We start from the raw sequence: 20392 nt of genomic DNA, 5'->3' as shown, positions 1-20392 counted from the left end.
TCAAGTTCCTGGTCTGCTGTTTCCTAGCTGTGTGACCTTAGGCAAGTTATTTAACTTCTCTGAGTTTCTATTTTCTTTTATGTTTAATTTTTTTTTAAGTTGTTGATGGACCTTTATTTTATTTATTTATTTATTTATTTATATCCAGTGCTGAGAATCGAACCCGGTGCCTCACACATACGAGGCAAGCACTCTACCACTGAGCTACAACCCCAGCCCATCTATTTTCTTTATTTATAAAGATACGCCCCCCCCCACCCCATAGTCCTTACCTTAAATGATTTTTCTGAGCATTAAGCGTGATGTACACAAATGTCTGGTACCTATTTTAGTGTGCAAAAGAATAAGTAGCTTTTTTTTTTTTTTTTGGGGGGGGGAGTGCTGGGGGTCGAACCCAGGGCCTTGTGCTTACAAGGCAAGCACTCTACCGACTGAGCTATCTCCCCAGCCCCGAATAAGTAGCTTTTTAAAAATATATAATTTTTAGTTGTAGTTGGATACAATATCTTTAGTTTTTAATTTTATGTGGTGCTGAGGATCAAACCCAGGGCCTCATACATGCTAGGTGAGCGCCCTACCACGGAGCCACATCCCCAGCCCAATAAGTAACTTTATAAACTTTCTTTGAGTAAGCTGCATATGTCAGTTATTTTGTATTTTATAATTTAAAAATGCAGCTTTACAACTTCCAGAAGAAAAAGTGGAAACTTACAAACTAAAATTCCAGTAAAGTAACATAGAGGATTGTGTTAAATGTAGGCATACCTTAAGGAATAATATTATTGCAATATATAGTCACCTGCATTGCTCGCTGGAGTCGTCAGGCTTTATTTCCAACAAGCCAGATTTTCATGGAGCCCCTCTTTGGTTGAGGGACTCTCATTACCAGTCCTGGGGTGTCAGGGAGAGTTGGGTGTGCATTTTGAATTTCTCAGAACTGGGTAGAAGTTCAGCTTTAATTAGTTTGAATTCATTTAATTAGTTTGAGTCCAGCAACAAGAAAGGGAACAGGGAGCCGAGAAGTTTCGGTGTCCCAGCAGGGGGAGATGGGGAGCATCATTACCATTCCGGGTGTTCATAGTCCTCTGCCCACTGCCTGCTTGCTCCCTGGCGATCTCTTTCTGGATGGTGGCCTTTAATTCTGGCATACTTTAGTATTGCTGATTTAGTGTATTTATCCTTTTCACTATAGTTTGCCCAATTCTCTTGTTACCTTAGCTCTGGATCTCGTCAAGAAGCTGTTGGTCGTGGATCCAAAGGCTCGGTTTACGACAGAAGAAGCCTTAAGTCACCCGTGGCTTCAGGTGGGTGTGGGGCAGTACCCACTTGCATAATAAAAAGCACAGGGAGCCCTGAGCTAGGTGAAGAAGAGGTGGAAACATAACCTGTAGGTTTGAACTGTAGGTTTATAGTGTGTGTGTGTGTGTGTGTGTGTGTGTATGTGTGTGTGTGTGTGTGTGTGTGTGTGTGTGTGTGTTTGGGGTGTTCAACCTTCCCATGTTCCTCATGGCTCTTGGATGGACAGTCTCACTTCATGGCCTGTTCTGGTTCCACTGGGTCGCCCCAGATCTGCAACTTGGCTGTGTTCCTTTGACAAGTTGTTCTGGCCCCACCCGCAGCTGTGCACCCTTCCCTCCGCCCCGCTCCAGCAGGTGAGTGGACTGGGCCGCACTCCAGCCATCCTCCACTGTAATTCAGGGAAGCTGGAGGAGCTGGAGGATGGCAGCCTCTCTGGGAAGCATCCAGCCATTTCTCAGTGATTGCATGTGAAGGGTCTTACTTCTTATTCCTGGTGAGTAGGCATGCCCTTGGTGGCCCTCGCCTGTGTCTCTCAGGTCCCCGTCACCTCATTGTTCTTGCTGGGAATTGTGGCTGCCTGTAGATTATGCATTGACCTCATTTGGAGCTGCCAGAGTTGAAAGTCTTTGGTGGATTTGTCAGGTTCTTTGGTTTTGGAATTAGCCACAGCACCAGGAAGGTTTTGTTTTTAACAGTTTTCTTTTTTCTTTAATATTTTTTTTAGCTGTTCATGGACCTTTATTTTATTTCTTTATATGTGGTGCTGAGACTTGAACCCAGTGCCTCACACATGCAAGACAAGTGCTCTACCACTGAGCCACAACCCCAGCCCCAGGCAGGTTTTTGATGGACGTCCCATCTTCCGTTTCCTGCATCTCCATTCAGCACGGCCATGCCCCTTTCTATTAACTTTCTTTTGATCTGTTTTCTGTGGGATGACAGACTTAACTAACCAGGTAGTTTGAGCTAGAGACTAATCTAAATTCTTTGGGCAGTCTGACCTCAGCTCTCTGTTTCTGGGACTCGGGGAAGGCTGTTCCCCATTCTCTTTTCCACTCCTCTACACCTAACAGTTTTGCTCAGGGCAGCTCAGGTTGAGAACAACAAATCCTCAGAGGTGGGGGGGGGGGAAGCCCAGATATGTATGTTTTGGACGTTGCCATGGAAATAGCAATCTCCCCAGAAGAAATCTGTCAGATGATTTAGCATTTATTAGACCACACAGATTTGAAACAGCAGGACCTTGGAGACAAGGAGTTTGGAAACAAAGGGTGCCTTTGGATGTAGGGATTTAATTTTGATGAAAAAGAGAAACACGCCTCTTGGCTCTTTTCATGTATCCTAGTGGGGAAACTCTTGGGGTCCCCATGTGGAGAGGTTTGAGAAGCTGTGCTGGGCTTGAAAAGATAGAGCTGGCCAGCCAGGCCTAGGAACGGGGCTTGCGTCTGCCTGAAATTTATGAGGCAGCGTCGCCTATTTTTCTTGTACTTCTTGTCTCAAAAGAAAACTTACAACTAAGAAGGTGAAGTTCAACTCTTCCACAGGGGTCTCCTGTGAATACTCTTCGGTCCACATTTTGTTTTTGTAGCCAAAGGCGGAGTCAACACTGAATGAGGACAAGGCTGCAGATAGGTTATCTAAAACATCTGTTAGTGATGGTTAGGTTTTTATTTTGGGAAAGTTGAGTGTTTTTTCAGAAGCCAAATGGTTTTGTGGGTTTGGCCGGGGGCTGAGCCTTGGGAATGTGAATCGTGGTCTCTGTTTTGTCATTAACAGTGTCTGGTTTGGGGAACATCCCTTATGTCTTCTTTCTGCCTCATGTTTAGTACCTGAAATAGAGGATTCCTTCCTTCTTGTCTTCAAGGGATGATTTGATACTTTTGAATAGATTGCGGACATCTCAAAGGAAGGACATTTCCAGAAAAACTCTCCCACCAGGGGGCTGAAGATGTAGCTCATAGGTGGAGTGCTTGCCTAGCATATGTGAAACATTAGTTTCAATCCCCAGCACTGCAAAAAACAAAACTAAACAAAATAAAGTGATCACAAGAACCTTTACAACCTGTGCTAACACTGAGTTAATAAACTAATAATGAGTTTTTTAAATACACTAACTAGACTTGGGTCACAGAAGGGTTAAAGGAGAAAGGCATTTGTGTTAGCTTTCTGTCACTATAACATACCTGAGATAAATCAACTTAAAAAGAGGGAAGGTCCGTTTTGGTGGTTTTAGTCCATGACTGAAGGGAACCCCATGACTTTGGGCCTGTGGCGAGGCGGCATGTCTTAGCAGGAATTTCTGGTCGCAACCTGTTTGCCTCATGGCCAGTGTGAAAAAAAATGAGAGAGGAAGAGTGAGAAACTGGAGTTCCACAGCCTTCTTTGAGGAATGTCCCTAATGACCTAACTTCCTCCCACTAGGCCCCGCCTCTCCGAGGCTTCACCGCCTCACAATAGTGCTGTGGATGGGAGACCAACACACATGGGCCTTTGAGGGACACTTATCTAAATCCTAGCATTATTCCATTGTAATTTCGTTGATTCATGCATTTATTCTTCAGAACAGTTAATGAGCTCCTGTGTCAGATACCGTTAGGCAACATGAACATAAAGAGGAATAAGATAAGTCCTCGCCTTAGGAAGCTGACGTCTGCGTCAGAGTTGCTGCTGGCTGCAGCCATTACTGAGCAAGGCTCAGTAATTGTATGTTGATGGGGGTAGGTGCAGAGTATAGTCCCAACCAGGAGGAGGCAGGGCCGCTGCCCAGAGGGCTTTGGGCACCCACATTTGCACGTAGTCTGAACCGGTCGGAGCCTGCATGACCTGGCAACGATGTGGGGGGTGACTGAGTCAGCATTTTCAAATATTTACTGGGTCCCTCTGCTAGGGAGGCCCCTGTGCCTGTTAGAGTCACCAGTATCTAGAGATGCTCAGGAAGAATTTGTTCTGAGTGAATGAGGAGTGTGGACCAGGCAGGCGGCAGGGAAGCAAGGAGGACATTCCTGGGGGAACCGTGGTGTGAACAGGAATGGGGGGAAAGAAGGGGTGGACTTGGCAAGTGACACTACATGAGAAGTGAGGCTCTGCGGCCACCCAGGAGTATAGAGGGAAATCCAGATGAGATGGCGCTGCCAGCATGGGCTGAGCGCTTGGGCAGAGTGATGGAAACAGGTGGTGGTTCCAGCTTCTAGATGGAGGCGAGATGATAGAGGGTCAGCTCTCTAGTACCATACAGTTCCTTTTTTTTGGGGGGGGGGGTATCGGGGATTGACCACTGAGCCACATCCCCAGCCCTATTTTGTATTTTATTTAGAGACAGGGTCTCACTGAGTAGCTTAGTGCCTCGCTTTGGCTGAGGCTGGCTTTAAACTCTCCATCCTCCTGCCTCAGCCTCCCGAGCTGCTGGGATTACAGCCGTGTGCCACCACACCTGGCACCATACAATTCCCGTGGCCACCAAATTGCTGAATTTTGGAAACCCCTTCCTGCGTCCTCTCCCCCTGGCGTGGTTGGCTTAGGGGGAGGAACAGGGAGGGAGGGGGTGGGTTGGTTAGTAAAGTATGTGGGGCTTTGCAGTCAAACTGCTTGGGGTCTTTATGCTGCACACTTCATGGTGAGCAGAGCTTCTGGGTGGACCCCAAGCCCTCATTCGTAGTTAGAAATGTTTTGTATTATGGAAGATGGGGGAACTATCCCAGACCACCTGTCAAGGATCCCCAATGCAAATCCTTGAATTCTGTAGAACTGAGCATCCAGAGAGGTAGAACTGTCCTCACACATTTGGACAAGAGTTCTTTGCCCACTCCACCCCGACCCCACCTTTTCCTCCTGCATCATGAAACACCTGTAATGCTGTGTCATGTTCATTGTTGTCCTTTTGCATTGGAGCTGAGCGTGGGATATCGTGGGCTTCAAGAGCTTGTGGCAGTGTGTACAGCAAATGCTGGGTAATTTTCTTAGGGTGCTGAGTCAGTCGTTAGGTTGGTAGCCTGTGTAAATGGCCTTGCTGATGGCAGGCAGGGGTGTTGTGGAAGGATTCAGGCAGCTGTGTGGAGTCCCCCAGCTTTGGCGCTCTCAGGATCTGGAATGCTGGTCATCTAGGGTCTGTGGTTCTCTCACCCTCTGAGCTCTTAGGCACGTGGGTTTGGTTCAGTCAGTGTTGACTGAACTCTGATTGCTCATGAGACTACTCAGAAGGCAGAGGTGAGCAGCCGTGACCCTTCAGCAGACGGGTCATTCTTAGCGGACAGGTGCCAGCTTCCATCTTTGCAGAGGTGCCTTGTCCCATCCTTCTAACGGAACTTTCTTTCCCTCGAACACAGCCTACTTATGTTTTCCATTTCTTCACAGGATGAGGACATGAAGAGAAAGTTTCAGGAGCTACTGGCCGAAGAAAATAAATCAATTGCTGTACCCCAGGTCCCAACCCAGGTATCCCTACTGAAGATGATTAAATGTAGACTAGGTTAAAGAGTTGATAAATGAGTCTGATGAGACTGAAGATTATCAGGAGTGGCAATTGCTTAACATTCTTTTTTGGAGGGAGGGGGTACCTGGAATTGAACTCAGGGGCACTCAACTACTGAGCCACCTCCCCAGCCCTATTTTGTATTTTATTTAGAGACAAGGGTCTCATTGAGTTGCTTAGTGCTCACTAAGTTGCTGAGGCTGGGTTTAAACTTGTGATCCTCCTACCTCAGCCTCCTGATCCCCTGGGATTACAGGCGTGCATCCCTGCACCCTGCTTAACATTCTTAAAGGTATATGTGGTAGGTGTTTTGTTTCAATTTGATTGGCTCTAGCACCCTTATAAGATTGTTTAATACAGGGGCCGGGGTTGTAGCTCAGTGGTAGAGCACTTGCCTCGCATGTGGGAGGCACTGGGTTCAATATGCACTGAGTTCGATAGGCACTGGGTTCAATCCCCAGTGCCACATAATAATGAAGTAAAGGTATTGTGTTCATCTACAATTAAAATATATACATACATATAAAAAGATTGTTTAATACATTAGTGAAGCACAGCTATATCTGTCATTAAAAAGTTCTTCTGCAAGACAAGATTAAACATGTTAGAGGCTCAATTTAAAATTTGTTGGAAAACTTAAAATTTGGACAGTTGATGATTTATTGTTTATAATTTTATTCTAAAATTTTGTGTAAGTATAAGTAAGTACCACTTCTTTCGTGTTCAGCTTTCTTTTGGTGAATGATAGTTCTGCTTTTCTCCCCGCCTCCCTCTCCGTTTTGTAAACGGGGAAACAACTAAGGCAGAAAAGCTTGTCTTTTCCATAAAAGAATAAAAGCTGGGGCTCAGAGTGAGAGGTATTAGTCTTTCTCTTTATTTGTGGTATTGAGGATTAAACTCAGGGCCTCACACATGCTAGGCAAGTGCTCTATCACTGAGCCGCAACCCCTAGTCCTTTTTGTTTTATTTTGAGACAGGATCTTACTAAGTTGTCCTGACTGGCCTCAAACTTACCATCTTCCTGCTTTAGCCTCCGAAGTAGCTCCAAGTAGCCTGGAATTACAGGTGCACACTACTGTGCCAACTTCTTTCTCTCTCTTTTGGTGCCAGGGACTGAACGCAAGGCCTAAGTGCATATGAAGCACATACTGCACCACTAAACTGTAACCCCAGGCCCTGTATTTAGTGTTGGGATTACATCCCAATAACCCCATCTTAAATTGCAAACACTGTAAGCTGAAAGTGCATTTAATACCCTAATCTACTGAGCTTTTCAGCATCATAGCTTGGCCCCAGTTGCATACCATAGTGTATGGGCTTCCCCTTGTGGTCTTGCTGACCAGGAGCTGCAGTTGCCTCACATCAGGAGATACTATTGTTAGCCTACAAAAAGATATCCAAATTTGTAGTTTATTTTTTACTATCTGTGTGTTGCTTGTGCACTGTTGTAAAGTCAAAAAATTGTAGTTGAGCCGGGTGCAGTTGTGCACACCTATAATCCCTGCAGTTCGAGAGGCTGAGACAGGAGGATCGAAAGTTCAAAGCAGCCTCAGCAACTTAGGCCCTAAGCAACTCAGCGAGACCCTGTTTCTAAATAAAATATAAAAAAGGGATGGGGATGTAGCCCAGTGGTTAAGTGCCCCTGGGTTCAATCCCCTGTACCAAAAAAGGGAGGTGGGGCTGGGGTTGTAGCTCAGTGGTAGAGCCCTTGCCTAGCATGTGTGAGGCACTGGGTTTGACCCTCAGCACCACATAAAAATAAATAAATAAAAGTATAAAAAAATGCAATAATGTTTAAAAATTATTTTTTTTTTGGTACCAGGGATTGAATCCAGGGGTACTCAACCACTAAGCCACATCCCCTTTTTAAAAAAATATATTTAGAGACAGAGCCTCTCTCAGTTGCTGAGGCTGGCTTTGAACTTGAGATCCTCCTGCCTCAGCCTCCTCCTGAGCGTCTGGGATTACAGGTGTGCGCCACCACGCCTGGCAAGATTTCTTATAAAAACAAAATTCTAGTTGAACTGTCTGTACATCATTAAGTGGTTGGAAACCACGAGGAGAGAAATGTCAGATAAGTGTATTGGAGTCCAGTGTATTGGTTCAGTTGCAGTGACTGCCAGTTTTTCTTGGTATTGTGCTTCACACACAGTGCCCCGGGTTTACTGGAAAAATACTGGTGAAGTTTAATAGAAGCCAGTCATTTCCTTCTGAACATCTCTCCTTTTTCCTTTATTTGCAGCCTTCCACTAGTCGAAAGCGGCCCTTGGAAGGGGAAGCAGAAGACTCAGAGAGCACGAAGCGCCCTAGTGTGCGCACCTCTGTGTTGTGAACACGACAGAAATGTGCTTCTTCACTCTGCTGTCATCTTTTAAGTCTGTTTTTTTTTTTTTTTTTTTTAATCACTTGTATTTTAATTATGGGAATAATTGCTTTTCCACAATCACTGATAATTCAATTAAAAACCTGATGGAATGTGGGCTTTGGGTGTATGCTTGATGAATAGCTCTTTGGTTGACTGCCTTTTATTAAAACTTTTTTTTTTTTCTTTTTTAAAAAAATTGTTGGGGCCTGGGGATATGGCCAGTGGCTGGACAATTGCATAGCAAATGCAAGGCCCTGGGTTTGAGTCCCAACACCAAAATAAATAAAGAAATAAAAGAAAAAGAAAAGAAAACAGTTATTGTGTGCTTTTCATCTAAAGCCCTACTTGGGCTGTTGTTATCAGACTGGTTTCTCAGATGTCACCTGGTTTTAGCTAGTGACAGCTGAATACAAATTCGAAAGACCTCTTAGACAGTTATAGGGAAAGGGGCACAGGGAGGTTGGGGTGGCATTTGTAGTGACTGACTGCCCAAGATTCCAAGAGATGGCAGGTACATTAGTGTATATATCATGAGCCAGTTTTAAATTATCGTCCTTTCTCTGATAAAGATACATGTCTACAGTCTGAAACCTTGGGACCAGGTAAGTTGTGATATGCAAAATTTTCCAAGTTTTGGAAGTCGATCCACTTCTGTATATTATGTGTAACACCCCAGGGAGGTCCTATCACCATACTCATAGATTGATATTTCTGCAGCAAATATTCACAAGAGGGGCAGAGAAAGAGGAAGGTTGTCTTATGTTAATTCACATCAGTCTTTTCTCCCAAATGAATTATGGATGACTTGTTTTGCAGAGCTGTTTGGGTGTTGGAAGTGGAGTTAAGGATGTAAATGTGGTTTGTTGACCCAGTAATGATTAGGGAGGCCCTGGGCAAAAGCCCTATTCTTGGCTGGTTTTGTCCTCACAATGATCCTACAAGCTAAGTCACCCAATCACTCTCATGTTACAGGTGAGGAATCTAGGCTTAGAGAAGATAATCTTTCTAACATCACACAGCTGATAAGTGGCAAAGCTGGAACCCAACCCAGGTTTTTCTGATTCTAAAACTAATGTCTGTCTCTTTTTAGTTTCATATTCAGACTCATGGATGGTGACTCATTGATAAAACTCACAAGTGACTGATGTCTGAACTCAAATGCCAGTAAGTTCATTGAACTGCCCAAAGGAGCATTTACTCTTGTTTACCATTAAGTGCATTTGGTCCCTCCAGGCCGGCTTCAGGGACAGCCCTGTGATCTGTGGAAGTTGGAACATCTTTGGCAGAAAACAAACCCACTCACATTATTTCATGGAAGAAGGGGTGTGCCTCGAAGCTACAGATGACTGTGCCTGGAGCCATCAGGAATGCAGGCATTTCTAATGGCTGGTTCCTCTCTTTCTCACCCACTGATTGTGCTGCTTTTACAACTTTGCCTGGTTGACGCTAGACCACCTTGTAACTCAGTGACCATAGCATGGTTCTAATGCCACTTACTGGCTAGGACAGTGTCAAGGGCACACAGCTGTTGCCCCTGGCACTGGGGGTGAGGGTGGGGTTGAAAATTTCCATTAGAAGGGTATGTAAGCATTCTGAGGTTTGGCCGGCCTGGTGCAGAGGGCTGATGGGGATTTTTAGGTGGTTTGAGTATTGAAAGGAATGAGGTTGAGATTGCCAAGTTAGATGGGTTTTAGCTCATTTGAATAATATGGAGGCTGAGGTTTCTGAGGGCATTTTCCCTCTTGGGCAGAGTTAGCCAGCCCTTCTGTTTCCAGAGCACATTGTATTAGCTCACTCTGGTAATACCTGCCATGGTGGGCTGAATAATGACCCTCAACAGGTGTCCTTATTCTCATCCCCAGAAGCTGTGAACATGTTACTTTACATTGTAAAAAGGACTTCATGGACATGATTAAGGATCTTGAGATGCGGAGATTATCCTGTTTTATCTTGGGGGCCGATGTTATCACAAGGATCCTTTTAAGAGGCACCCAAGAGAAACCAGAATCAGGTGAAATGATGTGATAACTGAACACAGATTGGAGTGATGTTCTTTGAAAAGGGAAGGAAGGGTCCAAGGACTATAGACAACCCCTGGAAACTAAAAAAGGAAGCCAATGGATGCTCCCTTCAGTGCTCCCTGAAGGAGCTAGTATTTTACAATTTGACTTGAACCAACGGAAACTCATTTCAGGCTTCTGACCTATAGAACTCCAAGAGTAATTTTGTATTGTTTTTAGCCACACAGTTTGTGGTAACTTGTTACAGCAGCCATAGGAGACTTAATACATTTCCTAATGGGGAGACATTAACTGCTTGCTAATCAGGGCCACTTGACACTGATTTTTCTCTTCCTAGCCTCACTCCTTTCAGGAGACGTCTTTCCCCTATTACAATGAAGTCATGGCATGGGGCTGGGGGGCAATAGAAAAGCTGAGTGTCTGCTCCCGGACTTGGAAGCTGGAGAAGTCCCTGGAAGTTCCTTCGGCTATGGAATTCCTCCCACTGGCTATCTAGCTGGAGGTGGGTACAGGACTTTGAAATATGAGCAAAATGAGCTGGGATGACAACATTCATGATGGACACAATATTGTGCTTACCTAACATTGGCTTTTGGGTAAGTTATTCGCTGGAACTTTGGTTAAGTTTCTTGATAAGCTTTTGCTTTCTTATTTGTAAAGTGGGTTCGGTAAGAATAACAACCTCTGCTGTTTGTGAGGATTCAGTGGAATAAGGTCCATAAAGTGCCTGGCATGTGGTAAGGGACTCATCAAGGTTGCCTTCCATCATAAAAGTGGGAGAGCCACATAAGTAGCCAGAGGGAGTCAGTCTGTGAACAGGAAAGTAGCCTCATCATCTTTTCACTTCTTGCTTGGGCACTTGCCTGGTCATTGGATTCCTTTGACTAAGCAGACTTGGGAAGTGGCAGGCCTGGGGTTGGTGGTGGGAACAGGTGGAGGGTCATTTTTCATTGACTGAAGTAACCACCATTCCCTTTTGTAGAACAGGCAGTTGGTTCTCTGTTGGACCTATTTAATGCCCATGTAATGGTGCCCTGGATAGCTCTTATTTGTGCCAGCCCTGTGTCCAGTGCCACTTCTGGTAATCGCATTCCCTATTTTTCAGGTGGAAGCATCCTTTCTCCCACTTCCTCTTCCTCTTCATGTCCTGGAGGGTCTGACTTCAACCCCTTCCCATATGTCCAGATCTAGCCAATAGGGATTGGCTCAGGCAGGGGCATGTAGTCCAAGTGGGTCCAATGATAAGTCAACCCTGGGACTCTGGCTGGAACTACAGGTTTAAGCAACCCTAATCTGAAAAGTCAAAATGCTCTAAAATCCAAAACTTTATGGGCATTGACATGATGCTATGTGAAAAATTCCATACATGAAACTTGGTTTCATGCACATAAGTGAATTTCATGTTTAGATTTGTGTCCCATCCTCAATATATCTCATTATAAGTAAGTATTCCAAAATCCAAGATCTGGGACACCTCTGAGTATTTAGAATTAGGGATACTCAACCCGTACTGGGAAACAGCCCATGCTCTCTTGGTAGCCTGCCTGGGCCACTTATGTGGAAGAAACTGAACAGACATGAAGTTATCAGAGAGGAAAGAAAGACCTGAGACAGATCAGAGAGGCCGAGTCTGGTCTGAGCTACTGGATTCAGCTATGCCAGAAATGAGGCTCCAGCCAGAACTTTCCATCATGTGAGCAGGTATATTTCTTTGTCTCTCTCTTTTTTTCCTCCACGTTGTGTCACTCGTGTCTGGAAAATGCCAAGAGAAATAAGCACAACCATTTACAAATTCCAAGAGACTCTTGAAAACTCCTTTTTCTAGTAGGGAAAATGTTCTCTGCTCTTGTTTTTGTGCCAGCTTTAGGGTTTTCAGAGAGGTTTTGGGGCAGAGAATGGAAAGTGAAGACGTGGGAAGTAAAGAGTCCCTTGTAGCCCCAAGGTTGGGTGAGCTCCTCCCAGCTAATTATACCACAGAGTTTGGGACAGAACCCCTTTCATTAAACTTTTAGGAGTCTTGGACGGGTAGGGCAGGAACCAAGACACCGAATCTTGGAGGGCTACTTGTGTACCAGGCAGCGTGTGATGCATTGTCTCCCGAAAGCACAGGTCAACCCTAGGAAATCCGCTGCACACGTAGAAATGGAGGCTGTCTGGGTTGGTCAAGTGATAAGCTCAATCTCCCAGTTTGGGAGATGGAGGCGACACTTGAACCCTTTATGGAGCGCCCACCTTGTAAGCACGTGGTGCGGCGCTGGATTATGACCCTAAGGTCCAAGGGTGAGTGAGATGCGGGACTTGAACTCTGGTTTCTATTGAGTCTGGCTCTGCCCAGGATGCTGGCGGTCAGGGTGCCACCTACATTCGCGCACGTGCCTGCACACCCCCAGGACTGGGCTCTCAACCACTTAGTCCTTCTGGCACTTCTTGGGCGGACCCTCGCCCCAAGCCCCACGACGCGAATGAAGCATTAGGAGCAGCGCAGGAAATGGGCTTGGCCTGGGTGGTCCGCAGTGCGGCAGGCGGCGGCGCAGAGCCGGGAACGGCGCGCTCTCCCTCCCGGCCGGACAGGCGCGGCGGGGGTGAACGCGACGCCGGGAACAGCGACCGGCTCCTGAGGGCTCCAGGCGGGGCGCGCGGGAGGGGGCGCGGCGAGTGCGCGCGTGCGCCGTGTGTGCGTGGACGCCGCGGGGGCGCGCGTGCGCGGCGCGGGGGGGCGTTGTGGGTCGCCTCGGCGGCGCGCGGCACGGCGGGAACATGGCGCGCGGGAGCGGTGCGCGCGCCTAGCTGGCGGGACCGTTAGCTCGAGGCGGACGCGGCCCGGGCCCCGTGGGGATGGAGCAGTCGCTGCCGCCAGCGTCCGAACCGACCCCAGGGTCGACCCCGGCTCGGGGCCGCAGACGGCGGGAGCCCGAGTCTCCGCCGGCGCCGGCGCCGGTGAGTGCGTGAGGGGCGCGGGCCGGGAGACTTTCTTTGTGAAACTCCGCGGGTGCAAGCCGGGCCGGGCCTCAGCGGCTGAGGAGTGCCCGCGAGGCGGAAGCCACCTCGTCGTCGGGGTTCCTACCCCTCCGCGAGCCGTCGGGCAGCGGGACCAGCTCCGCCGCCCGTCTGCCTCAGTTTCCGCGGGAGTGTGTGAGTGCGTGCGTGCGTGCGCGGGACGGGGGGCGGCGGTATACTGTCGGCGCCTAATTCCCGCGCACCTTCTCCTTGACTCCTCCCCTGTGGGGCGGAACCCTGGGACCATGGCCCACCTAAGCGGCGGACTGCATCCGCCCGAGACAGGTGTCTGCCGCTGGGGAGGTTCAGGTGCTGCCAGCCTCAGGTGAGGCTGGGAGGTTGGGAGTGAGCGCTCCGTCCCGGGAAGGCAACAACTGCTGGTGACTCACCAGAGGGATGCCAGAAAGCTTCCGGTCCACCTCGACTTCGAGGTGTTTTTGGGGTGCCCGTCAAGGTGAAGGCTGCTGAGTGAACTTTGAATGCGGGGCTCCCCTGCAGGATGGGGTGGGATGGTCCAGTATAGGAATAATTGGGAGCCTTTTGTAAAAATGCAGCGTTCATGCTCCACCCCAGGCCCAAGATAGGGGAGAAAACTCTGAATTTTTAATCAGAAGGGTTTGACAAGTTGTAGAGGGTAAGCTTCCTGCAACCAGGGACCTGCTGTTTATCCTGGTACCCTGCATGTTGCCTGGCACATGGTGGATGTTCAGTAAATATTTATAGGAAGACTGGATGACTAAGGAGTCTGAAGCATAGGAACCCTTGAGACATTTTCAGGAGCTTCTTGAGAGTAGTATTTTTATTGTATGTGTGATTTTTCTCAGCTCCCAAATTCTGTCTGTTTATAATGCCATGTTTTCAGTATGTTCCAGTCAAGAGCAGTGTGTTTGTTGGTTAGTGTAAAGGATCAACTCTGTATACCCTAGCTAGGTTAAAATTAATTCTGAAACAAAATTCTGAATTAAAAAATGCATATTTCTCTCTCTTCACTTGGGAACTCTAGGCTTATAGGATTTTGTTCCTTTGAGGCAGGTAAACATTTACATTTGCATCAAAGCAAATCTGAATTACTGTTTATCTATTCTGGAAAGTTGGCAATTTACTTAAACCTCTAGTATTCCTAGTTTTTATGTGATACTTTGAAATTCAGATTTATGTTTAGTTCAGAGTCAATGCTAAAATAAAATTGATATTTCAGAGGATTTTTTTTAATCAAGTTGAATTTCATTTAGTTGCCTTCACTTCCATAGTGTTTTTGTTGTTCAGTTAACAAAGTATGCAAGTGTAGGAAGACTTGACTTTCAGATTTGAGATTGCATCTGAAGAAGAAAAATTGAAAAATTAGGTGCTGTAGTCTCTCAGTGTGTTGTTTTTGTAGCTTATGTGGATATGTCTTTTTAAAGTGTCTTTTAAAAAGCCTTGAGAGACAATTTACCTCCCATAAAATTAACCCTTGTAGTGTATAATTTTGTGGTTTCTAATATTTTCATAGTTGTGCAATCATCACTTTTTAAAGCATTTTTGTCACCCCCCAAAAAATTCTTTACCCACTAGCTGCCCTTTCCTTATTTCCAATAACTAGCCTTTCTGCTCTGAAATTAGTTATTCTGCACATTTTATATAATGGACTGTTATACTTTTCTGTGATTGACTTCTTTCATGTAGCATAGTGTGTGCCTAGCATGTGTGAGGCACTGGGTTTGATTCTCAGCATCACATATAAGTAAATGAATAAATAAAGGTCTGTCAACATCTAAAAGATATTTAAAAAACATTTGTGTACAAGTTTTAGTATGGACATATGTTGTAATTTCTCTTGGGTATATTCTAGGAGTAGAATTGCTATAGAACTTGATTCTTTTTTATTACTGAATAATATTCTTTTGAATGGATATACCAGATACCATTTGTGCATTCATCTGTTGTTATATGTTTTCCCCCTTATTTTGGGCTATTATGAATGATGCTTCAATAAACATTTGTATAGGGACTGGGGTTGTGGCTCAGTGGTAGGGCGCTTGCCTAGCATGTGAGAGGCACTGGGGTTTGATTCTCAGCATCACATATAAGTAAATGAATAAATAAAGGTCTGTCAACATCTAAAAGATATTTAAAAAACATTTGTGTACAAGTTTTAGTATGGACATATGTTGTAATTTCTCTTGGGTATATTCTAGGAGTAGAATTGCTAGGTCACATAACTCTGTTAAGCTTTTTGAGGAACTCAAAGTGTTTTTTGAGGCTCTACTGCATGTTACATCTCATCACTAGTAATGTACAAGGGTTGCTGTTTCTCTACTTCCTGACCAGTACCTGTTACTGTCTGTATTTTAACTTTAGCCATCCTTGTAGGTATGAAGTAGTATCTTATTGTGGTATTAAATTTTATTTTTTGTACTGCTGATTGAACCTAGGGGTGCTTTACCACTACATCTTCAGCCCTTTTTATTTTTTACTTTGAGACAGGATCTCACTAAGTTGCTGAGACTGGCTTTGAACTTGAGATCCTCCTGCCTCAGCCTCCTGAGTTACTGGAATTCCAGTTGTGCACCACCACACATGGCTCAATTTTTTGATAATGTTCTTTGGTGTAAAAATGTATTTAATTTCAATAAAGTCCATTTCTTTTGGGGGGGTTCCAGAGATTGAACTCAGAGGCACTCAAACACTGAGCCACATCCCCATCCCTGTTTTGTGTTTTATTTAGAGACAGGGTCTCGTTTTTGCTGAGGTGGGCTTTGAACTCCTGATCCTCCTGCCTCAACCTCCCGAGCCTCTGAGATTACAGGTGTGCGCCACCGCCCAGCTCAGATTTTCTTTTGTTGTTCATGCCTTTGGTGTCATAGCTGAATCCATTGTCAAATGCAGGGTCATGAAGATAGACTCCTACGTTTTCTTCTAACAGTTTATGCCTTTAACCTATAATTAGTTTGTTGATCCCTTTTGAGTTAATTTTTGTGTATGGTATGATTTAGTGGTCAAAATTCATTCTTTTGCATATGGATATTCACTTTTCCCAGCACCATATATTGGAAAGACTGTTCCTCATTTAATGATCTTTGTACCCCTTTATTGAAAATCAGTTGACCATATGTGAGGTTTTATTTCTGAACTCTGAATTCTATTCTGTTGATCTACATATCTGTCCTTATGCCAGCACTACACTATTTGATTACTGTAGCTTGGTAATAGGTTTTGAAATTGAGTGTAACTCCTCCAGCATTGTTCTTTTTCAAGACTGTTAAGCCATTCTATGTCCCTTATATTTTTATGAGTTTTAGGTTCAATTTATCCATTTCTGCAAAAAAAAAAAAAAAAAAAAAGGCAGTTTGGATTTTATAGTGATGTGTTACTTTGTAGTTTTCAGGATGTAAGTCGTGCACTTAAAGAGAGTTTAAAAAATATTTTATTCTATTTGATATGGATCATACATGGAACTTTTTTGGGGAGTGGAGAGGTGCTGAGAATGGAACCCAGGACTTTATACATACTAGGCACACACTCTACAACCAAGGTAAATCTCCAAGTCCCATGGAACTATTTTTAAAATTTCATATTGCTCATTGCTAGAAATACAGTTGACTTTGGATTTACTTTTTAACTTCATCATTTAGTTGTTGTTTATTCCAGTTTTCTCTTTCAAATCTTCCTAAAATTAACAAGGAAGAATGGTCTTTGAAAGCAAAAGTATGAACTTGGATACAGATCTAGATTCATATGCCTTTGTTTTGGCTATCTTCCTAACTAGTTGTATGAGTGTTGACAGGTCTAAACTGCTGTGCTTCTCATTGTTCTGATACATACAGTGAGACAGTGACATCCATCCCAGAGAATTGTTAAATAAAAGAATGTAGGTAGATGTTTAGAACAACGCCTTGCATGTGACAGGGATCTGATGTTTGTTGTTTCTCTTCTGCTAATTAACTCCAGTTAAAGGTAAACCCCCCCAAAAGAAAAAAGATAAAAACAAACAAAGCCAAAAATAGCCCAAACTAACAAACACAAAATCAGAAAACCTCCCAAACCACAGACCCCCTCCCTCCACACAATATCCTGAAAGAAAAAACCACAAACAAAACCCACAAACCTCTTCCTGTCCCCATCACTTTTCTATAACCCAAGAAATCCTGGTAAGTGCTTGAGGAACAGAGATAGAGAGAAGACAAAGTCTCACACACCACATGGTTGTATTATGAAAGCTTAGTAAATCCAGGCTGGTATAGGATATTTGACAATGTATTTCCAAATATTAAAAATAATGAAAGGGTGATTAAAGTTATTCACTTTTACTCCACAGTTCTTATTTAGTATGCTTTTTCCACACTAAATAAACTTTTCTCTTAAAAGTTGAAGTAGCATTTTTTCATTAGATTTGATGGTTACAATTCTTGTTTCATTTAACTTATTGCTAAATTTTATTTTAACTTTTTATTTTTATTTTTATTTCGAAATGAAGTCTAGAGTCATGTTAACAGCTCAGGCTGATCTTGAACTCATGGACTCAAGTGATTCTCTCCCCTCAGCCTCTGGAGTAGGTGAGACTACAGGCTTGTGCCAACATACTTCTTGCTAATGCTTAAAAATGTTGATGTTTGAAATTGGAAGTGATTTTATTTGGGGTTGGGTGTAGTGGCACAGGCCTGTAATCCCAGTTGCTGGGGAGGCCGAAGCAGGAGGATCACAAGTTCAAGGCCAGCCTCAGCAACTTAGGGAGATTCTAACTCAAAATAAAAAGGCTAGGGGTTTGACTCAGTGGTAGAGCATGGGGGAGGGGGAGTAAATATTTTTAATTTGGTATCTGTTTAGTAGCTGAGGTGAATTGTTAATTTTTAAGGGAAGAAACCAGAGATATAACATGATATAAATATGATGCTTGGAACAAATTGTGTTCATTGAATGAGTATTCACTGTGACCAAAGAAAATAATATTTACTCTGTAAATATGGTGATTTTGGAGGTAAATTTTTATTGCTAAAATAATATTTACACTATTGCTAAATATCTACTCTGTAAATATTATTTTAGCAATAAAAATTTACCTCCAAAATTACCACTGTAAGTAAATTGAAAACCCACAAATCCACAAATTGATAACCCATGGATGTTAATATAAGAAAAATTCCTTTTTTAAAAAATCAAAGCTGATACTTATTTTTAAGAAAATATATAGTTGATGAACATATATATAAAAAAGTGCTCATCATCCCTAGTAATTAGAGAAATGCAAATTAAAACCACCCTAAGATGTCATCTAACTCCAATTAGAATGGCTGTTATCAAGAACACAAGCAATAATAAGTGTTGGCATGGACGTGGGGAAACAGGCACACTCATACGTTGCTGGTGGAGTGGCAAATTGGTGCAGCCACTCTGGAAAGCAGTATAGAGATTCCTCAGAAAACTTGGAATGGACCCACCATTTGATCCAGCTATCCCACTCTTCAGTTTATACCCCAAGGACTTAAAATCAGCATACTACAGTGACACAGCCACATAAATGTTCATAGCAGCTTAATTCACAATAGCTAGATTGTGGAACCAACTGAGATGCCCTTCAACTGACAAATGGATAAAGAAACTCCAGTATCTATACACAATGGAATATTACTCAGCCATAAAGAAGAATAAAATTATGGCATTTGCTGGTAAATCGATGGAGTTGGAAAATATTATGGTAAGGGAAATAGGCCAAGCCCAAAAAACCAAAGGCCAAATGTTTTCTCTGATAAGTGGGTGACAATACATAACGAGGGGGGGTGGTGGCACAGTGAGAAGAATGAAGGAACTTTGGATGGTGTAGAGGAAAATGGGGTTGGAGGGGATGGGGGATGGAAAGATAGTAGAATGAAACAGTATTACCCTATGTATATGTATGATTACACGAATGGTGTGAATCTATATCGTGTACAATCATGGAAATGAAAAGTTGTACACCATTTGTGTACAATGAATCAAAATGCAGTCTGTAAAAATTAAAAAAAAATTTAATAAAAAACTCTTACTATTGTAAAAACTATACCTGTGCATTGTATGAAATTAGAAAATGTAAGAAGCAAAATGCTTCCATCAAACCTCATAACATACAAATACCCAGTGATTTCTGCCATCAATACCTTGATACATATCCTGCTGGTACTTTGTGTGCATCTTTCTATCAATTTTTTTCATACATATAAAAGTATATTGGCATTTTAAGTAAAATAAAAAAGTTGTACAAAATATCTTCAATTTTATTATATTTAAAATCATCTATAGGACTGAAGTTATGGCTCAGTGGTAGAGCACTTGCCTAGCATGCATAAGGCCCTAGGTTCGATCCTCAGCACCACATATAAATAAAATAAAGGTATTGGTGTCCATCTACAACTAAAACAAAATATTGAAAAATCAGCTGTATTTAGGTATAATTTATGTGCAATAGAGGTTACCAATTTATGTGGTTCTATACATTCAGACACATGTACAGTTATATAATCCTACCACAGTCAGTAGAATGACAGGTCATTCCATTTTATTACTCAGTATCACTACATTATATGTGTATACTACAATTCATGAGCCATCCACCATGAATTGATGGACATTGGGTTGTTTTCTATTTTTTTGGTAACTGTGACTAGAGGTGCTATGGACATTCACTTACCAGTCCTTGTTTTGTGTTTTTTTGGGAAGTGGGGGTGAATACTAAAAAGTGGCATTGCTGGTTTGTATTGCATAAGAATACTCTGTTTCTTTTCCTTTGAAGATTTCAGAGCCTTTAATAAAGTTTCATCGCAGTAACCATCCCTTTAATCCCATTTAGAAGTTTTTCTCTTCATATAACTATGACCTTCACTATCAATAGCTTCATAGAGGTCCTTTTTCTCTTGTGTGTCATGTTGATAGCCAGTATAAGCCACACACAGCGGAAGGGTGCCCAGTCCAGAAGCCATTACAGGTTTTTAGGTTTAATGAAGAGCTCTGGATTCACAGCTCGAAATAAGGTTGTTGTGCCTACCCTTCTGAGCCCTGGGTTTGGAAAGTCTTTCTCTTTTGGTGATTCCTTTTTAAGTGTTGGTAGCTCAGGTGGTGAAGACATCTTGAGTAATGCTGACTAATTACCTTCCACGGGGTCACTTCCCCTTGGCACTTGCGACCTGGATACTCTTTTTTTTAAAAAATATTTTTTATTTTATTTTATTTATTTTATTATTTTATTTTATTTATTTATATGTGGTGCTGAGAATCAAACCCAGTGCCTCA

At 43.5% G+C, this 20392-nt stretch overlaps 2 protein-coding genes and 1 pseudogene across 11 annotated transcripts in view; 2 read left to right on the top strand and 1 right to left on the bottom strand.

The window, feature by feature from the left end:
* Chek2 (checkpoint kinase 2) overlaps nt 1-8423 on the top strand; it is a 38966-nt gene extending 30543 nt beyond the window's left edge. For all 5 annotated transcript variants that reach the window (XM_047562642.1, XM_047562641.1, XM_047562644.1 and 2 more), the window contains 3 exons: nt 1219-1304; nt 5650-5730; nt 8010-8423. In XM_047562642.1, coding sequence (XP_047418598.1) covers nt 1219-1304; nt 5650-5730; nt 8010-8099 — 257 coding nt within the window. In that variant the 3' untranslated portion in view covers nt 8100-8423. The remainder of the gene's footprint in view (nt 1-1218; nt 1305-5649; nt 5731-8009) is intronic.
* Nucleotides 8424-12870: 4447 nt separating this feature from the next.
* Ttc28 (tetratricopeptide repeat domain 28) overlaps nt 12871-20392 on the top strand; it is a 567342-nt gene continuing 559820 nt past the window's right edge. For all 6 annotated transcript variants that reach the window (XM_047560776.1, XM_047560775.1, XM_047560773.1 and 3 more), the window contains exon 1: nt 12871-13090. In XM_047560776.1, coding sequence (XP_047416732.1) covers nt 12989-13090 — 102 coding nt within the window. In that variant the 5' untranslated portion in view covers nt 12871-12988. The remainder of the gene's footprint in view (nt 13091-20392) is intronic.
* Nucleotides 19939-20228, bottom strand: LOC124990611 (small integral membrane protein 8-like; annotated as a pseudogene).

Source organism: Sciurus carolinensis, chromosome 8 (genome assembly GCF_902686445.1).
Source record: "Sciurus carolinensis chromosome 8, mSciCar1.2, whole genome shotgun sequence".
NCBI lineage: Eukaryota > Metazoa > Chordata > Mammalia > Rodentia > Sciuridae > Sciurus > Sciurus carolinensis.
This window is presented reverse-complemented; position numbering and strand designations above follow the sequence as displayed.